Here is a 24,170-nt window from a genome sequence, read left to right as displayed (position 1 = left end):
ATATATACAGGGCAGTGGTCCTGTGCAGTGTATATATACAGGGCAGTGGTCCTGTGCAGTGTATATATACAGGGCAGTGGTACTCTGCAGTGTATATATACAGGGCAGTGGTACTGTGCAGTGTATATATACAGGGCAGTGGTACTGTGCAGTGTATATATACAGGGCAGTGGTACTGTGCAGTGTATATATACAGGGCAGTGGCACTATGTGCATTGTATATATACAGGGGAGTGATGGTACTGTGCAGTGTATATATTTCAGCAGCCGCCCAGGCCCCCAGCACCTGTCCTGTATATATATTATATAAACTGTCATGCAGGCTGTACAGATACAGTATATACATATACAGGACAGGTGCTGGGGGCCTGGGCGGCTGCTGAAGTATATATATATCAGCTGTGGCCGCCCCAGGTCACCCAGACTGTCAGAATACAAAGATACATCGCACTCACTCAGGGCGGCAAGGAAGGAGCTCCTCCAGAATCTGCCTGTCCTAATAAGTGTTCACTTCACAGCAGCCAGCGAGGGGCGGGCGGAGAAGCAGAGCAGGAGAAGTGCTCTCTCCGCCCACAAACAAAGTCACGCTGCATTCTTAACCCCGATGTGCCTGCACTGCCTGGCCCTGCACTGAATGAAAAGATGCTTGTGCCAGCAGGGCTAGATGCCCGCCCCCCGCATTGTGCCGCCCGGGGCAGCCCGCCCCCCCCCCCCCCGCGCCCCTCTTCCTACGCCACTGGCACATCCCATGAGCTGGGACGTATGGAAAACTGCCCTAGCCTGGGGGCCTGCCATGCTTTGAACATGTGAGTGTTATCTTTTCTCCTTTATTCCCTTTATGTTATAATTACCCGTGTACATATTTGCAATTGTCTCATTTGTAACATCTTTATAAAATATTTTAGATAAAGCACTGCCTAATTTTTATGGAATATAATATTTAATATTAGTTTGTTCTACTGTTCTAAACCGTACCCTAAGTCTTCTGAAGGGAAATACACTACTGTTGTGTTGGGTTAGCTTCGGACCCGTTTAATCGAAGCTGGTGGCGGCGATACCGTGTGCAGGCTTTTGGGGTGCTGCTGTAGCGACTGCGGCGTTGATAATTATTCTTCCTGCCTAAGTGGGAGTAGTTTATCGCGTCGCTGCAGCGTGCCCAATAGCCAGTACATAGCAGGCAGCCTTTCTGGCGACTAATTACCCAGGGTGCAGTACCTAATCTGACCTGAGAGTAAGGGGGCGCCAGAGAGCTGCAAGTGTTAAGTGGAACTGTAAGCGGGATATACATAAATCCCTGCAGTTCGTGGTATATAGAAAAGCAGTGGGATACCTAAAATAAGCCCCTGCTGTAAACTAAGAGGTCAATAGCCTTGTGTGTGGTTTTTCATCACATCGTGGAGTGGAGGGATAACTAAGATAAGCCCCCCTGCACATGTGATAGCTGTCTGTTGGCCTAAAGTCACCTCAATCCGTGACGTAGGGGTGACGGTCACGGTGTGAATCCTGACCAATTGGTGACAGCGGTCAGGGGAATCGTGACATGATGAAGGCATTAGTGCTATGGACTGGCATGCCTGTTCCTCAGACCTGAATCCAATCAAGCACATGTGGGACATCATGTTCCATCCACAAATGCCACATTGCACCACATACTGTCCAAGAGTTGACTAAAGCTTTAATCCAGGTCTTGAAGGAGATCCCTCAGGAGAACATCCGCCAACTCATCAGGAGCATGCCCAGGCGGTGTAGGAAGGTCATAGAGGCACGTGGAGGCCACACAAACTACAGAGCAACATTTCTTTGTCTTGAAGCTTTTCCATTGAAGTTGGATGAGCCTGTAATTTGTTTTTCCACTTTGATTTTGAGTATCATTCCAAATCCAGACCTCCATGGGATATTAATTTTGATTTACATTAATCATTTTTTTGTTTTATAGTTCTCAACGCATTTCACGATATAATGAATAAAGATTTGCAACTGGAATATTTCATTCAGCGATATATAGGATGTGGTATTTTAGTGTTCCATGTATCTTTTTGAGCAGTGTATTATATCTTAACAACGCAGCATTTAAGAAAGTATCCTATTTGAAGAAATGACCACGTTTGGAATGGACTAGTTAACTGTTAGTTTGATTCATAACTGGCTTAGTGATCGGACCGAAAGAGTGGTCATAAACGGTTGCACATCCAGTGGGAGGAATGTTTCAAGTGGGGTACCACAGGGCTCTGTCCTGGGCCCTGTGTTGTTCAGCATCTTTATCAATTATTTAGATTAAGGAATTTGCTGTTGACGAATAGCTAGGAAGGATAGCTAATACTAGAGAAGATAGAAAGAAGATTCAAAAAGATCTAAACAAACAGTAACTGTGGGCAGCAACCAATAGAATGGTTTTTAATAAGGAGCAATGCAAAGTCCTATATCTGGGCAAGAAAAAATAAAAAAGCATATACAGAATGGGAGGAATAGGGCTAAGCAACAGCACATGTGAAAAAGACTTGCAGTGTGATGTAGCAAAAAAACAAGGCAAACACAATTTTGGGTTGCAATAACAGAAGCGTGCAATCTAGAACACATGAAGTAATTATCCCCCTCTACTCCTCCTTGGTCAGGCCATATCTAGAATACTGTGTCTGGTTCTGGGCACCACATTTTAAAAAAGACATTTACAAACTGGAGCAAGTTCAAATAAAAGTGAGCAGAGTGGTGACCAGTATGCTAACCATGTGCTATGAGGAACAGTTAGAGGATTTGGGAATGTTTAGTTTGCAAAATAGACTGTGAGGAATCTTAATAGCTGTCTACAAATATCTCAAGGGCTGTCACAGTATAGAGGAATCAGCTTTATTCTCATTTGCACAAGGAAAGTCTAGACGCAATGGGATGAAACATACTGAAACGTTATGTTTTCACTGTGAATTGCAACTTTCAATTAAATCACCTTAACAGAGAGGAGAGGTTTGTGGATGGTTTCCACGCTTGCTGATAAATAATGAGACCTATATCCCAGAAATGCCAAACGAAGACGTGGTTTATTCTACGCATTTCAAAGTACAAAGGACTTCTTCATCAGGAAAGAATTTTGGTCTTTCCTGATGAAGAAGTCCTTTGTACTTTGAAACATGTAGAATAAACCACGTTTTTGTTTGACATTTCAGGGATAGAGGTCTCATCATTTATCAGTAAGTGCTGAAACCATCCACAAACCTCTCCTTTCTGTTCTGGATATCTTATGCTCATTTGCTGAAGAATGGCTCTGCTGCAGCTGTTGTGCTTTATTACATGCTTTCTAGATATTCATAAAAGGTGAGTGTAATTTTGAATTTACTGCCTGTCCTACTTCTTGGGTCAAAGATAAAACTGCAGGAGAAATCAACGCAAATAGGGTCTTATCCAATAGACATTTAGAACATACACTCATATTACATTAACCTGATATATTGTCACGATCCAATTTTGGATTTGTGGCAGATCTGGTTTGCTTAAGTTTAATACCTTTTTTCCTTTTTGGTAATCAGGGGTTAATGCAGTTTTTCCCCCTCTGGTGGCCGCTTGTGTTATTGCATTGCTTCTGGCTCAGCTGAAGTTTATGGTGACCACTCCTTCCATCCTTTAAAAGGTCACCTGGCTCATCAGCTGACTGTCGGTGTTAGTTCATTCTTCAGCGACCAAGCCAGAAGTAGCAGCTAGCTGGGAACTGTTGTTCTACTGCTGTGTTCGTCTCATCTGGTGTTTCTTCCTGCTGTGCTTTGCAGCATAAAGCTAAGTTTGGTTTTTCTTTTCCATTTCTGTTTTGGTGTTATTTATACTCTGGTGCAGTACACCTCTCTTGGGGGAGAGGGGGTCACTTATAGGGTCTGCACAGGAGACAGGGATACGCTGGCGGCTCGGGCCTCCTAACCTTCATAGGTACCCCCGAGATAAGGGAAAGTCAGGGTCCCTTTTAGTGGCAGGGACAGGTGCGGGTTCCAATACGCCGTCCTGCCCCTTTATTGCCGTAAACGGCGTGACATGTATGCTTTTGAAAGAGCGTGTAGATATCGTAAAGGTGTTAACTGCAGCATATCAACGGGTCAGAAAGCAACCGTATTAGGATAAATTGAAAGGAAATCTGTGGATATGATCTGCACTGCTGAATGAAATATAGGCCCAGACATGTTTTGGAATAAAAGATGGTGGTTTAATCTACGCGTTTCGTTTTTTTGTTTGTTTAAACAGCAACCCTTCTTTGTTTCAATATATATGTGGTAATTTTCCTGATGAAGTCATTTGGACTTTGAAACGCGTAGATTAAACCACCATCTTTTATTCCAAAACACGCCTGGACCTATATTTCATTCAGCAGCGCGGATCATATCCAAAGATTTCCTTTCAATTTATCCTAATACTTCTCGGATAAGACCCTATGTTGCCCTGATCTCTCCTACAGCTCTGCGATTAATTAAATCACCTTGAAAATCTATATTTCGGTGCCAAGTTCTTTTTGCATGCATTGCTACTGATTGGGCTCCGTATGCACCTCTATATACTATATGAGTGCCGTGTTCTTTTGCCTCCTGTCAGTGATTGACAGTTCACTCTTCTGTGTGACCTGCTCCCCTGCCCAAGATCTCGGCATGCATCTGCAGTGCCCCAGGGTCCTGGTCATTGCAGTAATATCATTCTCCTCTAGGGGGGAGTGATGTTACGTTTGAAGGCAATAAAGGAGATCTCTTCACCTGGTAAACACAATGCATGCAACATGTTCACACTCCAGACCAGAAGGGGGAGCTGTTAGCCTGTTTAAGGTGAACTCCCCTATAAGAGCATCCTGATCTGGAGGGAAAGAGTTCAGTTCCTGTCAGGAAGACAGAGGGAGAGGAGCCCTGTGGCATGAAGTGCTGCAGTTCCTAGGGAACAGACGGATTGAAAGCAGAACAGAAGAGGATATCAGAGGGAGATCAGCCAGGAGTAGGCTGCTTCCTTCTGAGGCGCAGGATCCCAGTAGCCAGAATACCAAGGGAGTAAGGATCTCTACGCTTTACTTCAGAGACTGGCAGGACAGCTAATTGCAAGTTACTGATCCGCCCCACACCCAGGAGGCTCGGTGGCAACTTTCAGAAGCCGGGGCATGCTAGAGTCCCTGTAAACAGCCTCAAGCCACCAGTCATACGGGTTGTCCTATCAATCTGGGGGACAGAGAGAAAGACATAACATCTATAACATCTACAACAGTTGTGAGGACCTTATGAGAAGCTTAGCAGTAAGGGACTACAACACTGCAGCACTAGAGGAAGGCTACTGATTTCCACCTGGATAAAGGGACTCTGGATTTGCCTCCAAACCAGCCGGACTCTGCCTGCCCTGTGATCTGGTGCTCTGGACTGTGGATGCTGAAGCCTTCAGTAAGGGTAAAGAGACTGCAACCTTGTGTCCTCGTTCTTCACTACGCCTCTCACCATCACCATCTACATACTGGGAAGCCCTGGGGACACACTTCACCTGTGGGAAGGTATACCATCTAGCTGCCATAACATCACCCCAGCGGACCCCTAAGCAGCGTCGGTCACCCTGACCGAATACCACAGGTGGCGTCACGAACAATTCCCCTTTAAAGACCTTTCCCTTTACAACGGACCTCCCGAGGGCCACGGACCGGGTCAGCCACCGTGACATCCCCCTTGAGAACCGAAGGACCCGGTACCGAGTACCCCACGGCCCACGGGGGCGCTCCACATCATCATTCCCAGGTGCAGCGTATGCAAAAATCGATTGTCCAGCTGTTGAACATCATCAGGACCTTACTGCACACATGTGCCATAGAACTTGTGCGAGATCTTAGGCAGGGAATCAGGTCACAGGGAAGAGTGAACTATCAGTCACTGATAGAAGGCCTGCAGGGAAAGAGGAAGAAAGGCCAGAGTACTGTAAGTGCAGGGCCAAGCCCCTTGAACTTTTGGCTCATTTGCATTAAAATGCGCAGATATCATTTATTTTTCTATAAATCAAAGGCATGGACTGAAAACCTGCTAACACAGTGTTCCCCAACTCCAGTCCTCAAGGCCCACCAACAGATCATGTTTTCAGGATTTCCTTTGTATTGCACAGGTGATGCAATTATCACCTGGGCAAGACTAAGGAAATCCTGAAAACATGACCTGTTGGTGGGCCTTGAGGACTGGAGTTGGGGACACCTGTGCTAACAGGTTACTTTTAACTTGGTTGGCTCAACAAGATATAATCCTTATATTTTACATCACCTTAGTTTCTTATTACAGAATATGACATTACTAACTTTTTGAGACAATATTATGTGTTTTGAGGCAAGTTACTTTGTAAGCAATCTTTTTCTATTGCTCCGTACAACTAAAGTCTTTGCAGAATTTTATCTTCACCTGTAGTTAGATCATGTAGTCGTGTGTTACTCATTTCCATTTTTCTCTTTTTTTCTTGAACACAGATGGTTCTTATTACAAACTAACCATGACACATGGCTGAGTCCACCTTCACATGATGGAAGATGGTATGTAAATGTCCTGATCAATTCACAATATTTATAATGATTGGCATATTCAGACTTTTAACCTCTTCACCGTGAAGACTGTTTTCACCATCCTGACCAGGCCAATTTTTTCAATTTTGACTAGTGTCACTTTATGAGGTAATAACTAGAGATGAGTGAACTTCTCAAGGTTTGGTTCGGTTCGATTCACCGAATGTTTAGAACATGTTCGACGAACGTACCCAAACTCCATGAGATTAAATGGGAGGCCAAACGAAATGTATACACAACACCTTAAGGGGTGACAAAAAGATTCCCAAACAGCTGAAATAAGGGGCAGACAACCATGAAAAATGTCATAAATTGACCCACAGTAGAAATTTGCAAAAGGCACAGCAGCAGTCAGCCATGGGCCATGCATGAGGTATCAGGGTCTGGCCCAGCATTTACAGCTTGCAATTGAAGTTTCAATCAGGAACTGGTGGTTAAGGAAGCGGTGTAAGCCTTCTTAGCAGGGAGCACTGATACCGCATGCAACACCTCCAATTTGTTTTCCCAGCCACACTCAGATGGCACAAACATCAGATTCATATAGTACTATTGGTAGAAAAATGTAAGGAAAGTAACACAGGTTGCTGACTGATCAATTGAACCAAAGTAGAACCTTTTATAATGACACAGAAGCAGTCAGCCATGGGCCATGCATGAGGTATCGGGGTCAGGCCCAAAATTTACAGCTTGTAATTGAAGTTTCAATGAGGACCTGGTGATTAAGGGAGCGATGTAAACCTTCTTAGCTGGGAGCCCTGATACCTCATGTAACACCTCCAATTTTTCTTTTTTTTTTTTACAGCCACACTCTGATGGCACAAACATCAGTTTCATACAGTACTATTGATAGAAAAATGTAAGGAAAGTAACACAGCTAGTTGATAGTAAGTGCAAGTATGCCCATCTGGGAGCCCTACTTCTAAAGGCAACACACATGAGGAGACCCAACTTGGATACTCTACATTTCAAAAAATTATTGTCATACACCACTAAAGTGGCATCAATTTCCACAGAGTAGAAACAGTATAATAGCTCCTGACATACCTTCCACTACTGGCAACCCACCAGATGGAGACCCATCTTGGATTCTCCACATTTCATAAAATTGTAACATCAGCAGTATTAGCAACAGCAGGCACAGAAGCCACCACAAAGGTGGCACAGACTGCAATAATGCAAGATCAATGCATGACACTAAACATTACACCATCACCTAGTCTGCCCAGTCTATGACTGGGGTACAAAAGTCTTTGGAGATCCATGACTTGTTCATTTTGATGAAAGTTAGGTGGTCTACACTTTTAGGGGACAACCAGATACGCTTATCAATCAAGAAACCACCAGCAGCACTGAAGACATGTTCTTCTGAGAGAACAATGGCAGCTGGGCATGACAAAACCTCCCAGGCATGACAGGTGAGCTCAGGCCACTTGTCCATTTTTGAAGACCAAAATGCCAAAGGGTCCAAACCCACCTATGATGGCATTAATACTGAGCTCCAAATACTCCTGCACCATCCTCTCCAGTCGTTCACAATGTGTCAAATTTGTACTTTGTTCTGCTGGTGCACGGGCTGGTCCAAAAAATATGTGAAACAACAGAAATAGCTTATTCCACTAATACTGCTGATAATGTTTTTGCGATGACCCCTGTACCGAGGTTGGATATCTAGAACTGGGATGCACACTGCTCTTGGCTGCCATCTTGGGGGAAACCACTCTTAAGATTGTCTACAAGCGTGTTTCAATACTCCAGCATGCGCGCTTCCCTTTCTGGGGGGAGAAGCATCTGACTAAATTTGCTCTTGTACCGTGGATCTCACAAAGTGGGAACCCAGTAGTCAGCTCAGCACTATTTCTATCCCTAAGAATATGGGCATCATGTTGAAGATGGTGCACCAAGAAGGAGCTCATGTGTTGAAGCTTCCATGAGGTCCAAGTCTATGGTCTATTGGTGGAGGGGTAACAGTCAAAGTTGCTTCCTCTGTCCCCTCCCACCAACCACAGACAACAGAGAGGAAATTATTATACTCTTCATCTCCTGACTGTTGTGCGCCCATCACCTCATCCTCCTCCATTTGTTCCTCAGCTCCTACACCTTCACCAACAGTTTGTCTGGTACCATGAGCGCCCCTCCATCATTGTAAGCCACACTACCATGACACCTGCCTCTGCAACCACAGATCAGAAAGTTGAGATATTATTATCCTTTCCGCATCCTCTGCTTCCACCTCTTCCTCTGGGACCATTACCTCTTCACGCAGACTGTTCAAAGTGTGCTCCAGCATGTAAGTGACCAGTATAGCAATGCTGACAACGGCATTGTCAGTGCTAATGATCTTAGTAGCCATTTCAAAGCTATGCTGAGGGGTGTAGAGGTCCTTCATCTGTGCCCACTACATAAGCGTGATTTGGACTATGTCCGTACTGCTTTGCCCCAAGCTATGCAAAAGGACATACTGCACCAGGGCTCATTGCTGCTGCCACAGTCGCTTCAACATGTGCAGAGTGGAATTTCACCGTGTCGGAACATCACAAATCAAATGGTGAACCAGTAGGCCAAAAGACCTCTGTAGCGATGCAAGTCGATGACCTGAGAGGTACGATCGGCGGAAGAGAGCACACTGCGACCATGCTTTCTGCAGCAGCACATCCAGGCCGGGATAGTGGCTGAAAAATTGCTGTACAAGGTTGAGAATGTGAGCAATGCAAGGCACATGTGTGAGGTTGCCAACGGAATAGGGCCACCACCAGGTTTGCACCGTTATCACACACGGCCTACACTTGCTCCAGGTTCACTGAAGACAGTCATTGCTGTTACTCGACCTGAATAGCTGCCCACAACTCTTGAGCTGTGCGATTGCAATCTCCAAGGCATATTAATTTGAACACTGCCTGATTGTGGTGAGCCCTCGCTGTGCAGTACAGAGGTGGGGGGATTCTATCTGCACAGTTGGAATGCGTGTCTGATTATGGGAGAGGTTGAGGGCACAAGTGGATGCCCTAGAGGAGATGGCGGAGCCAGAAGCAGTGGAGGAACTGTTAGATATAGAGGTTTGTCCCGCAAGCCTTGGGGATTCAAAGACTTGTGGAGCATCCCCTTGACCATCTGCTCACAATGCCACCAGAGTCACTCAGTACCCAGTCAGTGAGATGTAACACCCCTTTCCATGTTTGCTCATCTAGGTGTCAGTGGTGAAATGCACCCTGGTAGGCATTGATTTTTTTCAGGGAACGTATGATGTTGTCTGCGACATGCTGGGGTAGTGCAGGCACACCTTTCTTAGAGAAGTAATGGTGACTGGGCAATGGTACTAAGGGACTGCAACAGCCATCAACTTTCTGAAACCGTCTGTAACCACCAGGTGGAAAGGCAGCATTTCTGTGACCAACAGATAGGAGATGGTGGAATTCAAGCTCTTAGTTTTTGCATGTGTAGCATGCCACAACTGCAGAACTGAAGGCAGGCTGCTGTGCTGAAAGAGGGTGGAGTGCGAAGAACAGGACAAATGCTGGACTGTGAGTGAGGTGCAGGTGGAGATATTATAGTGGATTGAGAAAGATGTGTTGTGCTAGGTGACACAAAAACAGCAGTCATGCCCACTTCCATAACAGCTGATGGGCTCTCACTCACCCCAACTGTAGAGGGTAAACAAGTGGAGTTTCTGCGGCTGGAGACATGTGTGAGAACATTTAGCACGGTGACGGAGGAGGAAGAAGCAGCAGATTTGGTTGATGGGATGGCCGGTGGTTGGCGAGGCCAGTTAGTCCGCATTTTAGTGCAGTGAGATTCCCACACTAAGGTTTGTTTATCAGGCATGTGCCGGTCCAGTCATGCAGTTATCAAATGACTGCAATTTTTGCCTCTACTGAGTCTTCTTTTTGCAAATTTGGCAGATAATGTGAGTTGGGTCATCCTTTGCAGTCTCAAAAAAGGCCCAGGCTAGGAAACCCTTGCCGCCAATGTGAACTGCACATTCGCGACCAGTGCTGGCGACAGCCAGAGTTGGGGCTGAGGATGCAGTGCTTGTTATGGTTGCATCACTTTGTGTCTGTATGGGAAGCCGCAACATAACCTCCTTGTCTTCCTCCTCTGCTGAGCTACTCAGCTACGTACCTCTGGGTTCACACCAAGTGGGTTCTAAAACCTCATTGTCATTCTCTGTTCTCACACTCCTCATCCTGAGAGTCATTCTCCTCCTCTTCCTGCCCTGATACCACAGTACGGTCTCTAGTATCTGAGTCTCATCAGGATCACCTCCACCCCCGGAGGTTCACATCTCATGGCAAGGGTCCGGATTCTGCTCAGACTTTACTTTGTCAGTGTCTGGATCCAACATGAAAAACTTGGGGGCATCAGTGCAGATGCTTGCCTCCTCTGGATTCTGTGATTCTTCGGAGCAGACCTCTGATGACCATGGAATAGAATGTGTGAACAACTCTGCAAAATTACCCATCTGTGGTTCCCCACAGTCAGTTGGGCATTTGGAAGTTTGTGATGCAGGGTGAAACAAGGGTGATTGAGGTGCCACCTCTGAGAATTGTACTGTGTGTGATGTTAAGGAGGAGGCGAGGTCATCTGATGCAGCGCTTGCCATCCACTGGAGCATGTGACCTTTCTGAGTCTCATCTGCAAAGCATATTGCTGAGCGGCTGCCAAAGAAAGGGAGTCGAGTAGGCCTTCCAGTAACGGATGTTGTCAGTGGACTTTGGATAGGACAAGACGGTGTTTGTTCAGTTGCACTTTCATGAACAGCTAACCCAGGTACATGTCGAACACAAACTCTATTCCCCCTTCCACCATGATACTGCTTTTTCCCACTCATGTTGTATGTAGCATTCCCCTCTTGCAACCTGCTGTTTCACAACCTTAGGCCCACAGTCAGTCACTATGTCACACACAATCACTATTTATTTTCTTAGATAGTGTGCCTGAACACTGTTATACCTAACGATATTTAAGTGGCAATCTGGCCTTCTGATTTGTCACTGAAACACAGTTTGCCTCATTTGGAGAGCCCCGATGTGCCTAAAAAGTGGAAATCTCCCACAAGTGACTCAATTTTGGAAACTAAACCCTAAAGGGATTTATAAAGTTATAGAAATGCTAATAATACTTTTGGTTTTACTGGTGTATATGTAAGCAGGTGCGTGGGATGCAGTGACGGACAGGAGGCAGAGCAAGGGTTAACAAGTTAAATAACAGGGGAATACTCCACGTAGGCAGTAAAGGGTTAAACAGAGGATTAAGCAGTTCAACTAACAAAGGATATTGTGAGTGGAAGAACAACGGTTCAGTTAAGGGCAGTTTTTGTGAAACACTTGTATCAGAAGTTCTTCAAACTGTGACTCCTGCTGGGAAGTCAATGGCACCGACAACGGCTGACGCGGTGTCTTATCCTATGGGGTCATATGGGCTTCAATGCTCCGTCTTCTGGCCGGAGTGGTCGGTGTCCGGTACTTTGCACTGAGCCCCTAGTCCATAAACATATGCGGCCGGAGCAAACAAGGCCGCAGCACAATAAGGGTCTCCCATGAGCGGGAAAATATATGCTGGTAAGGTGGGTTACAAAAGTCTATCCAGTACTCGGTTCCCTCTTTTCGGCACGTGCTCTGTACTCACGGTCATGAAGCACATAGCACCTCGATCTCTGTCAGCTACTGGGGGCGCTGCACTTTTCTCTCTATGCTGCGCGCTGCCTGTTCCTGCCAAGACTGAAGCGCCGACAACCACTGGCGCGCTGCTTCTCTGGCAGGGTACTGCGCCCGTTTTCTCTCTGGCAGCACACACACAGTACTCACTAGCCCGGTACATTCCACGCCATGCTCCATGGTGACCAATGGGCACCCTGTATGTCTCTCCTCACAGTCTCTGGTGGCGGTGCTTGAGCATGGACCTGCTCTGTACGAATGCTCTGGGGCCGCAGAACTCACTGGTCCCAGGTGCACTATCTTCCCGCCAAGTCTCTCTCTGAGCTGCTGCTGAGTGCACGGCTTCCCTGAGCGCAGCAGTCTCTCTCTCTCTGCAGCACTCTCGGCTTCTCTCCTTCTCTGGTGCGGTTTTCAGTTGATGGAGCTGCCGCAGCGTCGGTACTCGATGAGGGAAGCAGAGTGGCCGCTCACCTGTCTTCGCCCTGCCTTGGGTTCACGCCAAACTCCTCTGCTGCTGCGCACACTCTCCTCTTTATAGAACCCCCACCTCCCTCTGTCAGCAGGAAGGTCTGGCTCTCCTAAGCCTCCCCCAGGCAACAGGGGAAGGTGCGCCTCGCTAAAGCTTCCCCCACGGAACAGGGGATGCAGCCTTTTCAGTTCTGGACCTGGCATGCAGGTACCCGCAGTCTGATCATCCCCCTTATATTCCCCCTCTCCTTTAGCTCACCATTCCACGGGCGAGAGTTCTTCATGCTCCTTTATGTTCTTCGGAGGTGGGATCAATGCCCACAATTTTCGCATCCATGCCTGCCTCTCTTGCACCAGGTTCTCCCTAAAGGAATTGTCCTGTGCCTCTCGCAGGGGCGAATCACCTGCATGGTCATACAGAGTACCTTGATGCTCCTCTTGACTTTCTCATTAGGGTTATTCGGAACTTCAGGTTGAATGGTAGAGTCAGGTTGGGTTGCAGAAGACGGGAGTACGTCTGAGTTCGATGGAGCAACTATCTCTGGAGTTTCAGGCCTATGTTCTTCCCTTGGGCTAGAGGGCAATGACCCTTCCATTTCAAGGAAAGAAGCAAGTGGTTTTTCCTCCTCACAATATGGAACTGTGGTAGTGGGTGTTTCAGAGACATTTGGCACTTTCTCCCCTTCGGGTTGATCCTCACAGACTCGACCCTTGGATCCAATATGGCGTTCCACCCGATTCTCCTCCACACGTCTGAGCAGTGCAGACATCTCACTGTAGGCAGACAATGCCTTCTCAGCGTCCGATGTCATGGCTCTGCCTTGGTCTGGATGAGGTTCCCCTTCGCTCACTGTACCATTTCTTCCAGGAGAAGCGTTCTCTTCAATTAGCAGGACTTTCAGAGGGGGAAGCGGATCTTCGCTGTCCGCTTTCTCTTGTGGGGCAACTTCTCGACAGGTGCCCCATTCTTTCATACGTCCAACAACCACTTCTGGGCATGTCTGGTGGACACTTTGGTCTGGATCGCCGTCCTCTCCGAGAGACAAACCCCCTCTGTAGTTGCTCTTCACACCAGGATCTGGAAGTAAATTTTGGGGCTGCAGTTGGAGTTTCCCTTATGCTCTGCATCTTTCCTCTAATATCTTTCTTCTCTTGACGTAAGTTACCCTGGGGTATGAGTGTGGACTCCAAGTTGGCAGCAAGGACTTCCTTCAGGTTCTCGATTTCTTCCCATATTTTCTGCATTCCCTGCCGTAATTTGCGGGACCAATCTGGCTATTCCTTGTTCGGGGTAGGTACATCGCGGCTCCTTACCATCCCTGCTCCTGCTCTCTTTTGTGCGCTTCTGCCCCATTTCTGAAAAAGCCATGAATGGGTTAGCTTGCAGGCGCTCATGCAAGGCTTGCTTAAGCAGCGCATCTCTACAGCCTGTCACTAGCTGGTCTCGCAGCATTATGTCAGGGGGTCCTACGCCTATGACACCTCGCTTTACAATCGCAGCATGGATCTCCTGCAGCGCATTCATGTATTGGGTCATGGACTCCTCCTCCCTTTGTACACGGCGGAAACAATGCTTGCGCAATTCTCTGACATCTGTGGAGTCTCCGTGCATCTCTTCTAGAATTTGTAGCACCTTGTTAAGGTATCGCACTCATGGGGAGGCCGTAACATAATGGAGATCCTAGCCTCTCCATCCAGAGCCATCACGGCAATCCCTGCCTCCATTACGGGGGGGGGGGGTCATGGGGTACATCCTCAACATACCCCTGACTCTCTCAGTCCAGCTCCAGAGCACAATGTTGTTCCCTGTAAACTTAGGGAGGTTACTCAATATTTTCCCCAGTGTTATACTGGCCCTTGGAGCTCCCCTAACCGCTTGGTCTGCCACCTCTGCGCCCGTAGACTGCATCCTGCTGACTACGCCAAATGTAAGAAGTGCGCGGGATGCAGTGATGGACAGGAGGCAGAGCAAGGATTAACAAGATTAATAACAGGGGAATACTCCACGCAGGGAGGTAAAGGGGATGAAATAGTTCACATGGCAAAGGATATTGTGAGTTGAAAAACAATGGTTCAGTTGGTGGCAGTTCTTGTGAAACACTTGTATCTGAAGTTCCTCAAACTGTGACTCCAGCTGGGAAGTCAATGGCGCTGGCAAGGGGCGACACAGTGTCTTTTCCTATGGGGTCCTATGGGCTTCAATTCCCATCTTCTGGTGGCAGTGGTCGGTGTCCGGTACCTTCCACTGAGCCCCTAGTCCATGAACATATGCGGCCAGAGCAAACAAGGCCGCAGCACAATCAGGGTTTCCCGTGAGCGGGAAAATATATGCTGGTAAGGTGGGTTACCAAAGTACTCGGTTCTCTCTTTGCGGCAAGTGCGCTGTACTCACAGTCATGAAGCACACGGCACCTCGATCTGTCAGCTACTGGGCGCACTGCACTTTTCTCTCTATGCTGTGCGCTGCCTGTTCCTGCTAAGACTGGAGCGCCGACAACCACTGGCGCGCTTCTACTCTGGCGGGGTACTGCGCCCGTTTTCTCTCTGGCAGCAAGCACACAGTACTCACTAGCCCAGTACATTCCACGCCTCACACCGTGGTGACCAATGGGCACCCTGCACGTCACTCCTCACAGTCTCTGGCAGTGGTGGCGGTACTTGTGCATGGGTCAGCGCTGTACGAATGCTCTGGGGCCGCAGCACTCACTGGTCCCACCAAGTCTCTCTCTGAGCTGCTGCTGAGCGTACTGCTTCCCTGAGTGCAGCAGTCTCTCTCTCTGGACTGCTGCAGCACTCCCGGCTTATCTCCTTCTCTGGTGTGGTCCCTTTGCAGTTGATGGGGGAATTGTACTCGGTGGGGGAATGGGAAGCAGAGCGCACTGCTCACCTCTCTGCACGCTGCCCTGGGTTCGCACCAAACTGCTCTGCTGCTGTGCGCGCTCTCCCCTTTATAGAGTCCCACCTCTCTGTCAGCAGGAAGGTCCAGCTCCCAAAGCCTCCCCCAGGCAACAGGGGAAGGTGTGCCTCACTAAAGCTTCCCTCATGGAACAGGGGATGCAGCCTTTTCAGTTCTGGACCCTGCACGCAGGTACCAGCGGTCTGGTCATCCCCCTTACATTTACATTTATAATGAAATGGTATGTGTAAGTTGTGTGGAGTACATCAGAAAGTGTGTTGTGTCAATAGGGTAAAAAGTTTTATAAATTTGTGGACGTGTGGTACTCTTTGAAGCAATCATTAATGCAAAGGCCAGGTTTCACAACAGTAAATTGTGTCTTTTTGGATTGCCCTCTTGGAACATACTTTGCACCTTTTTTTGTGTTCTTCCCTTCTTTGCAGTGTGGGCAATATCTGCTGGAGAATTTTGACCTGGGACAATACGGGCACTATCAGTTTCAGAAGTACTGGGACCTTCACTTTCTTGAGTGCCAAACTTTAGGACCTTGAAGACTACCTCCTGAAACTGAAGAAATGTCCCTGTAGTACCTGCAGTTCAAAAGAATTGTACAGTGACATCTGTACAATGTGCACGGCCATTTTTTTCTACCATACTTTAGCTTTTCGCATGACACTGTATAGTTTGAAGATGTGATCTGAGAGATCTACACCCCCCATGTACTTATTATAATCCAAAATACAATCTGGCTTTGGGACTTGTGTTGTGGTTCCTCTGACAGTGGTGTAGGGGTTATGGTAAAATATGTTTATGCCTTTGCCCTTCTCTCTCGTCCTGGTGCCATATGTTATCAGTGTTTTCCTATAGGTTAACATATGATTTAAGTGCACTACCACCACTTATATATTTATACATATTGTAGCGTTTCACCCACTACGTGTCTTGGGGGACACTCGCTTGGCAGCAGAATAATCATAGACAGGCACGTTTTTTTCAGATAAACAGTCCATGTGGTTTATTATACTCAGCATAAACCACTGTAGGCCATGTTTCATATCACATACCACATAGTCCTTTACTTCATCATATATGGCTTTACAAATCATTCATTATTCAAGCCTGTATCTCTCCAGTCACCGGGTGACTGCACAGTTCAGCAACTGTCCTATGTTAGTGCACACAGTTCTTTTCCCCATACCAGGGGTTACCTCTTAGGAGCTCCTGCTCCACAGGTTGATTCCACGTCAGTCCAAGGTCCACAACAGGACCGTCCAGGTCAATGGTCTCACAGTGCTTCCAGGACGACTCCACTCCCAGGAGCCTCCAACACTGACCATGCAGAACCTACAGCACACAGGCTACTCAGTGCCAAAGCCCAACCATGTGCTATTCAGGAATTCCCAGGATTTCCAACACAGGCTTCCAGGGCCTTGCACTTGGACCATACAGATCCAAACACAGGAACCACACAGGCACATGTGACCCACACCCTGGTCACGTTATATACCTTTTAACCACTCCCCTGGGTGGGAGTGTGGGTGGCTAGTTTGTCCCACCCATCTCACACAACTAGCCCTGCCAATCTCCCATTAGAACTTACACATTTACATGTGGGACTACAGGTCCCAGACCACAACATAACTTTAGATTGACAGCGCAGAGTGTCCTCCTCTGCGACACACATACCGGCCATCTACAATTCTGCAAGTCACTGTTTCATCACATTTATGCCTACAAGCGCATCTTGAAGCACACACACAGCGCCCCCTGGCTGTAACGTGGGTCACTGCACCACATACCTCCCCCCTTTGTTCAACCCTATTGGGGTGGACACATGACATAAACCCGTGGTTCCGATACCGGGAACCCACGTCACCTTTGATAGGCCTCTCCCACCCCCAGCGGTCAGTTTGTCGGCCTTGGGCTTCAACCCTTGAGTCACCATCTGTCTGTGTCAGAAGACCCTTTTTGGTCAACCCACTTACAGTCGAGCTGACTGTCTGGTCTGAGTCTGACCCTTTGCTACTACGTCTGCTACCAGGTCTCCCACCTGGGTCACTCAGCCTCGAGCTAACAGAGGAGTCACTACTTTGAACTCTTCTATTCTTTAGGGTACCTTTTCGTACCTCCATACCCTGGGTTGGAAGTGGTCGCCATCTTATATTCTGCAGCTGTTTATTAATCTTCAGACGTTCCAGTCTTAGCTGCTCTATCTCCTTTAAATATGTCACCCGGTATTCAAGAAGTACTCGAATGTTCCTAAGGCTATCTACTGAGCCAGTTACAATAAATGGAACCATCTCATCTTCACCAGTTACCTGGATTTCGCCAACATCTAGAATCCTCACTCTTGCCACACCGGATCTATTCACCAGGTCCTGCATCACTTTTCCAAACCTACAAATGACTTTCCCCACCAGACTTCTGGGTACTCGAATGACGTCTTCCACAAAGCCCAGCCAACTTTGCGCTTTCCTGGCATGCTCCAAACGTCGAGCTGCTTCCTTGTTCCTCAACAAGATCATCCGTTTCGTACGGAGACACTGTGGGTGCATATCCTTCAGAATAGCCACCCGCTTCACTGTGACTTCCTTAGTCGACAGTATCACCAACTGTTTCGTCTCTGGGGCCCAGTTCACACTATGCGCTTCAACCCCCTTCTTAAAGGCCTCCTGCACACCTTCACCGCTACAGGCTTCTTGCACATCTTCGGGTACATCCATCACACACTTGAATAGCGGGGTCTCACTCTCTTCATGGACGGGCGGCTCCTGTTTTACCTCGGACCTTTCCATCAAGACATCTGCCGCGACCGGACAACTGTCTTGTTCTGCTTTTAGCGCTAATTCTTCCTCCGCTTCACACTTCTCAACATTCCTTGCCAAGATGGACATCTGCGGCTCCGCCTTGTTATCACTCGGGCATGGCTGCTGTACGTGTCTAACCCGTAACTTCTCCTCTGGCAGAAGACCTCTTACGGCTTCTCGGAGCACTACCACATTTTCGCCTAAGGCCTTATTCACACTGTGCGACGCTGTCAGGTGACCTCTGAGCTCAGAGATGTCCTTCTCCAGCTCATCCAACCTGTTCTCCGCCATTTGTCTCAGGGCCTTTTCTTGTTCCAGATGCCCTTTTAGTGTTTTTAATTCGGCCTGTAAATCTGCCACCATTTCCTTCTCACGAGATAATCCTCTAGCAATTTCCTGGAACCGCTGTGCTTCCTTCGCTACAAGCCGGGCCTTGACTGCTGAGAGCTCGGACTCCAGGTGACGCACCTGATCCAGCTGCGCAGAGTTGGCGACTTCCATGCTCGCCACCTTCAAACTTTCCTTTGCCAGCTGTTGACAGACCTTTTCACGCTCTTTCCAAGCTTTGTACGTGCGCTTCTACCTGGCGAAAGCTGTTGGCTTGCTCTTTCCATGTGCACATTTCCTTGGTCAGCTTGTCAACTTTATCCTCTAGTTGTCAGGTGATAGCGGTCGAATTAGGCTACGTTCACACTAGCGTTCGGCTAGTGTGCGTCGCGCTAGCGTCGGGCGACGCAGCGGCGACGCACGCGTCATGCGCCCCTATGTTTAACATGGGAGACGCATGCGTTTTTGCTTGTTGCGTTTTCCGACACGTGCGTCTTTTTTGACGCTAGCGTCGGACCAAGAAAACGCAACAAGTTGCATTTTTCTTGCGTCCGATTTTCATCAAAAAACGACGCACGCATCGAAAAACGCACCGTTTTTCGGTGCGTTGTGCGTCGTGTCGCCGACGCAGCGGCGCACAACGATAGTGTGAACGTAGCCTTACACAAGCCCCACACAATACAAGTGTAAAAGCACCACTTACACTCACATCCCCAGTGTTTTGAAGAATAAAATAAAAATGGCCTATTCTTCAAGACTCTAGTCACCAGAGGAGACTTTCCTTGCTTCCGACACGGATACAGCCAGTGAGGAAGCTCCCACGTTCCTCTATTCCTATTTCTCCTCCTACTCATCTACTGTAGTAAGGAGGGAACCCCAGCAGGGCGACCTAGGATCCAGGCAACCCCTAAAGCAATTGATCCAATATGGACTCACTCTCCAGAAAATTATCAGCCTGTTATTCCAGATTTCATGGCCAGCTCAGGAATCCAATTTGATGTTAAAGGCCTCACTGAAATAGATTATCTTGTGATGGCCCAGACAAATTTGTATGCCCATCAATTTTTCACTCCAAATCCCACGTCGCCATATGCTAGCTGGACATTGTGTTGCATATGGACATAGTAAAAAAAACAGAGCTTCGGCAATACTGGAGTAATATACTCTACAATATTCCGTATGGCTATGAAAAGGACATGATTTGAAGCAATGCAAACATTTTTGCATTATAGTGATAATGCGCAGTGTCCTCCCCTAACTTTGATTGTCTATGTAAAATTTGGCCAATAGTTGACCACTTCAGCAGAAAATTTTCTGAGGCGCATAACCCCCAAAGGATCATCTGTATAGATGAATCTCTGGTTCAATTCAAAGGGAGTCTAAGATTCCAACTATACCTGCCCAGCAATAGGGCCTGTTAAGGAATTAATCTGTACAAGCTGTATGAAAGTACCTCAGGGCACACCCACAGCTTTAGGGTTTATGAAGGGAAGGACACCCATATTGACCCACTGAATGCCCCCCTGTCCTAGGGGTGAGTGGGAAAATTGTGTGGGAATTTCTGCTCCTACTGCTGGATAAAGGTTATCACCTCTACATAGATAACTTTTACCCCAGCACCCCACTCTTCAAGACCCTCTGTGTCAGAGGTACAGTTGCATGTGGCACTGTGCAAAAAAATCAAGCCTCCCTAACCACTAATTTGGCACCTGTGGAGAAAGGGCGACAGTAGAGCCCAATGCAGTGGCAACATGTTAGTGGTCAAGTATAAGGAAAAAAAGGGATGTCCTTATCTTACCTTGCCACTGTAAGGGGCTGGACCAGGGCGGTAGTCATGGCCGAACACTCTGATGTAACTGTGACCTGGTCTGTTATGACTAGGCAATTCAGTACCACAGTGGACATAGAGGTCAGAGCACATACAGTGATCTGACAATAACCCAAAAACATAGAACGAGCTCTGAGACGTGGGAACTCTGTTGACCGCAATCCCTGATCCTCTCCAACAAACACTAGAGGCAGCCGTGGATTGCGCCTAACGCTCCCTATGCAACTCGGCACAGCCTGAGAAACTAGCTAGCCTGAAGATAGAAAATAAGCCTACCTTGCCTCAGAGAAATACCCCAAAGGAAAAGGCAGCCCCCCACATATAATGACTGTGAGTTAAGATGAAAAGACAAACGTAGAGATGAAATAGATTTAGCAAAGTGAGGCCCGACTTTCTGAACAGAGCGAGGATAGGAAAGGTAACTTTGCGGTCAACACAAAACCCTAAAAACCACGCAAAGGGGGCAAAAAGACCTTCCGTACAGAACTAACGGCACGGAGGTACACCCTCTGCGTCCCAGAGCTACCAGCAAACAAACAGAAAAGCTGGACAGAAAAAAACAAACAAAATAGCAAAGGAAAACTTAGCTATGCAGAGCAGCAGGCCACAGGAACGATCAAGGAGGAAAACAAGTCCAATACTGGAACATTGACAGGAAGCCAGGATCAAAGCACTAGGTGGAGTTAAGTAGAGCAGCACCTAACGACCTCACCACATCACCTGAGGGAGGAAACTCAGAAGCCGCAGTACCACTTCCCTCCACCAACGGAAGCTCACAGAGAGAATCAGCAGAAGTACCACTTGTGACCACAGGAGGGAGCTCTGCCACAGAATTCACAACAGTACCCCCCCTTGAGGAAGGGTCACCGAACCCTCACCAGAGCCCCCAGGCCGACCAGGATGAGCCACATGAAAGGCACGAACAAGATCGGGAGCATGGACATCAGAGGCAAAGACCCAGGAATTATCTTCCTGAGCATAACCCTTCCACTTAACCAGATACTGGAGTTTCCGTCTTGAAACACGAGAATCCAAAATCTTCTCCACAATATACTCCAACTCCCCTTCCACCAAAACCGGTGCAGGAGGGTCAACAGATGGAACCATAGGTGCCACGTATCTCCGCAACAATGACCTATGGAATACATTATGTATGGAAAAAGAATCTGGAAGGGTCAGACAAAAAGACACAGGATTAAGAACCTCAGAAATCCTATACGGACCAATAAAACGAGGTTTAAACTTAGGAGAGGAAACCTTCATAGGAATATGACGAGAAGATAACCAAACCAGATCCCCAACACGAAGTCGGGGACCCACACAGCGTCTGCGATTAGCAAAACGTTGAGCCTTCTCCTGGGACAAGGTCAAATTGTCCACTACATGAGTCCAAATCTGCTGCAACCTGTCCACCACAGTATCCACACCAGGACAGTCCGAAGACTCAACCTGTCCTGAAGAGAAACGAGGATGGAACCCAGAATTGCAGAAAAATGGCGAAACCAAGGTAGCCGAGCTGGCCCGATTATTAAGGGCGAACTCAGCCAAAGGCAAAAAGGACACCCAGTCATCCTGATCAGCAGAAACAAAACATCTCAGATATGTTTCCAAGGTCTGATTGGTTCGTTCGGTCTGGCCATTAGTCTGAGGATGGAAAGCCGAGGAAAAAGACAAGTCAATGCCCATCCTACCACAAAAAGCTCGCCAAAACCTCGAAACAAACTGGGAACCTCTGTCAGAAACGATATTCTCTGGAATGCCATGTAAACGAACCACATGCTGGAAGAACAATCGCACCAAATCAGAGGAGGAAGGCAATTTAGACAAGGGTACTAAATGGACCATCTTAGAGAAGCGATCACAGACCACCCAAATGACTGACATCTTTTGAGAGACGGGGGGATCTGAAATAAAATCCATAGAGATATGTGTCCAAGGCCTCTTCGGGACCGGCAAGGGCAAAAGCAACCCACTGGCACGAGAACAGCAGGGCTTAGCCTGAGCACAAATCCCACAGGACTGCACAAAAGTACGCACATCCCGCGACAGAGATGGCCACCAAAAGGATCTAGCCACTAACTCTCTGGTACCAAAGATTCCAGGATGACCAGCCAAGACCGAACAATGAACCTCAGAGATAACTTTATCCGTCCACCTATCAGGGACAAACAGTTTCTCCGCTGGACAATGATCAGGTTTATTAGCCTGAAATTTTTGCAGCACTCGCCGAAAATCAGGGGAGATGGCAGACACAATTACTCCTTCCTTGAGGATACCCGCCGGCTCAGACAAACCCGGAGAGTCGGGCACAAAACTCCTAGACAGAGCATCCGCCTTCACATTTTTAGAGCCCGGAAGGTACGAAATCACAAAGTCAAAACGGGCAAAAAACAGCGACCAACGAGCCTGTCTAGGATTCAGCCGCTTGGCAGACTCGAGATAAGTCAAGTTCTTATGATCAGTCAATACCACCACGCGATGCTTAGCTCCTTCAAGCCAATGACGCCACTCCTCGAATGCCCACTTCATGGCCAGCAACTCTCGGTTGCCCACATCATAATTTCGCTCAGCAGGCGAAAACTTCCTGGAAAAGATGGCGCACGGTTTCATCACTGAGCAATCAGAACCTCTCTGCGACAAAACAGCCCCTGCTCCAATCTCAGAAGCATCAACCTCGACCTGGAACGGAAGCGAAACATCTGGTTGACACAACACAGGGGCAGAAGAAAAACGACACTTCAACTCTTGAAAAGCTTCCACAGCAGCAGAAGACCAATTGACCACATCAGCACCCTTCTTGGTCAAATCGGTCAATGGTTTAGCAATACTAGAAAAATTGCAGATGAAGCGACGATAAAAATTAGCAAAGCCCAGGAACTTTTGCAGACTTTTCAGAGATGTCGGCTGAGTCCAATCATGGATGGCTTGGACCTTAACAGGATCCATCTCGATAGTAGAAGGGGAAAAGATGAACCCCAAAAATGAAACCTTCTGCACACCAAAGAGACACTTTGATCCCTTCACAAACAAAGAATTAGCACGCAGGACCTGAAAAACCGTTCTGACCTGCTTCACATGAGACTCCCAATCATCCGAGAAGATCAAAATGTCATCCAAGTACACAATCAGGAATTTATCCAGGTACTCTCGGAAGATGTCATGCATAAAGGACTGAAACACTGATGGAGCATTGGCAAGTCCGAATGGCATTACAAGATACTCAAAATGACCCTCGGGCGTATTAAATGCAGTTTTCCATTCATCGCCTCGCTTAATTCGCACAAGATTATACGCACCACAAAGATCTATCTTGGTGAACCAACTAGCCCCCTTAATCTGAGCAAACAAATCAGATAACAACGGCAAGGGGTACTGAAATTTAACCGTGATCTTATTTAGAAGGCGGTAATCTATACAAGGTCTCAGCGAACCATCCTTCTTGGCTACAAAAAAAGAACCCTGCTCCTAATGGCGACAATGACGGGCGAATATGCCCCTTCTCCAGGGACTCCTTAACATAACTGCGCATAGCGGCGTGCTCAGGCACAGATAAATTAAACAATCGGCCTTTTGGGAACTTACTACCAGGAATCAAATTGATAGCACAATCACAATCCCTATGCGGAGGTAGGGCATCGGACTTGGGCTCATCAAATACATC

General features: G+C 47.5%; 1 protein-coding gene across 1 annotated transcript in view; it reads left to right on the top strand.

Moving 5' to 3' along the window:
• Window positions 1-24,170, top strand: part of LOC138658207 (N-acylethanolamine-hydrolyzing acid amidase-like) — a 204,626-nt gene that overhangs the window by 100,268 nt on the left and 80,188 nt on the right. Inside the window, exon 7 of the mRNA XM_069745717.1 lies at window positions 6,440-6,502. Within this exon, the coding sequence (XP_069601818.1) occupies window positions 6,440-6,502 (63 nt within the window). The remainder of the gene's footprint in view (window positions 1-6,439; window positions 6,503-24,170) is intronic.

This window comes from Ranitomeya imitator, chromosome 1, assembly GCF_032444005.1.
Source record: "Ranitomeya imitator isolate aRanImi1 chromosome 1, aRanImi1.pri, whole genome shotgun sequence".
Lineage (NCBI taxonomy): Eukaryota > Metazoa > Chordata > Amphibia > Anura > Dendrobatidae > Ranitomeya > Ranitomeya imitator.
Note: the sequence above shows the minus strand (reverse complement) of the source record. Positions and strands in the feature narration are given on the sequence as shown.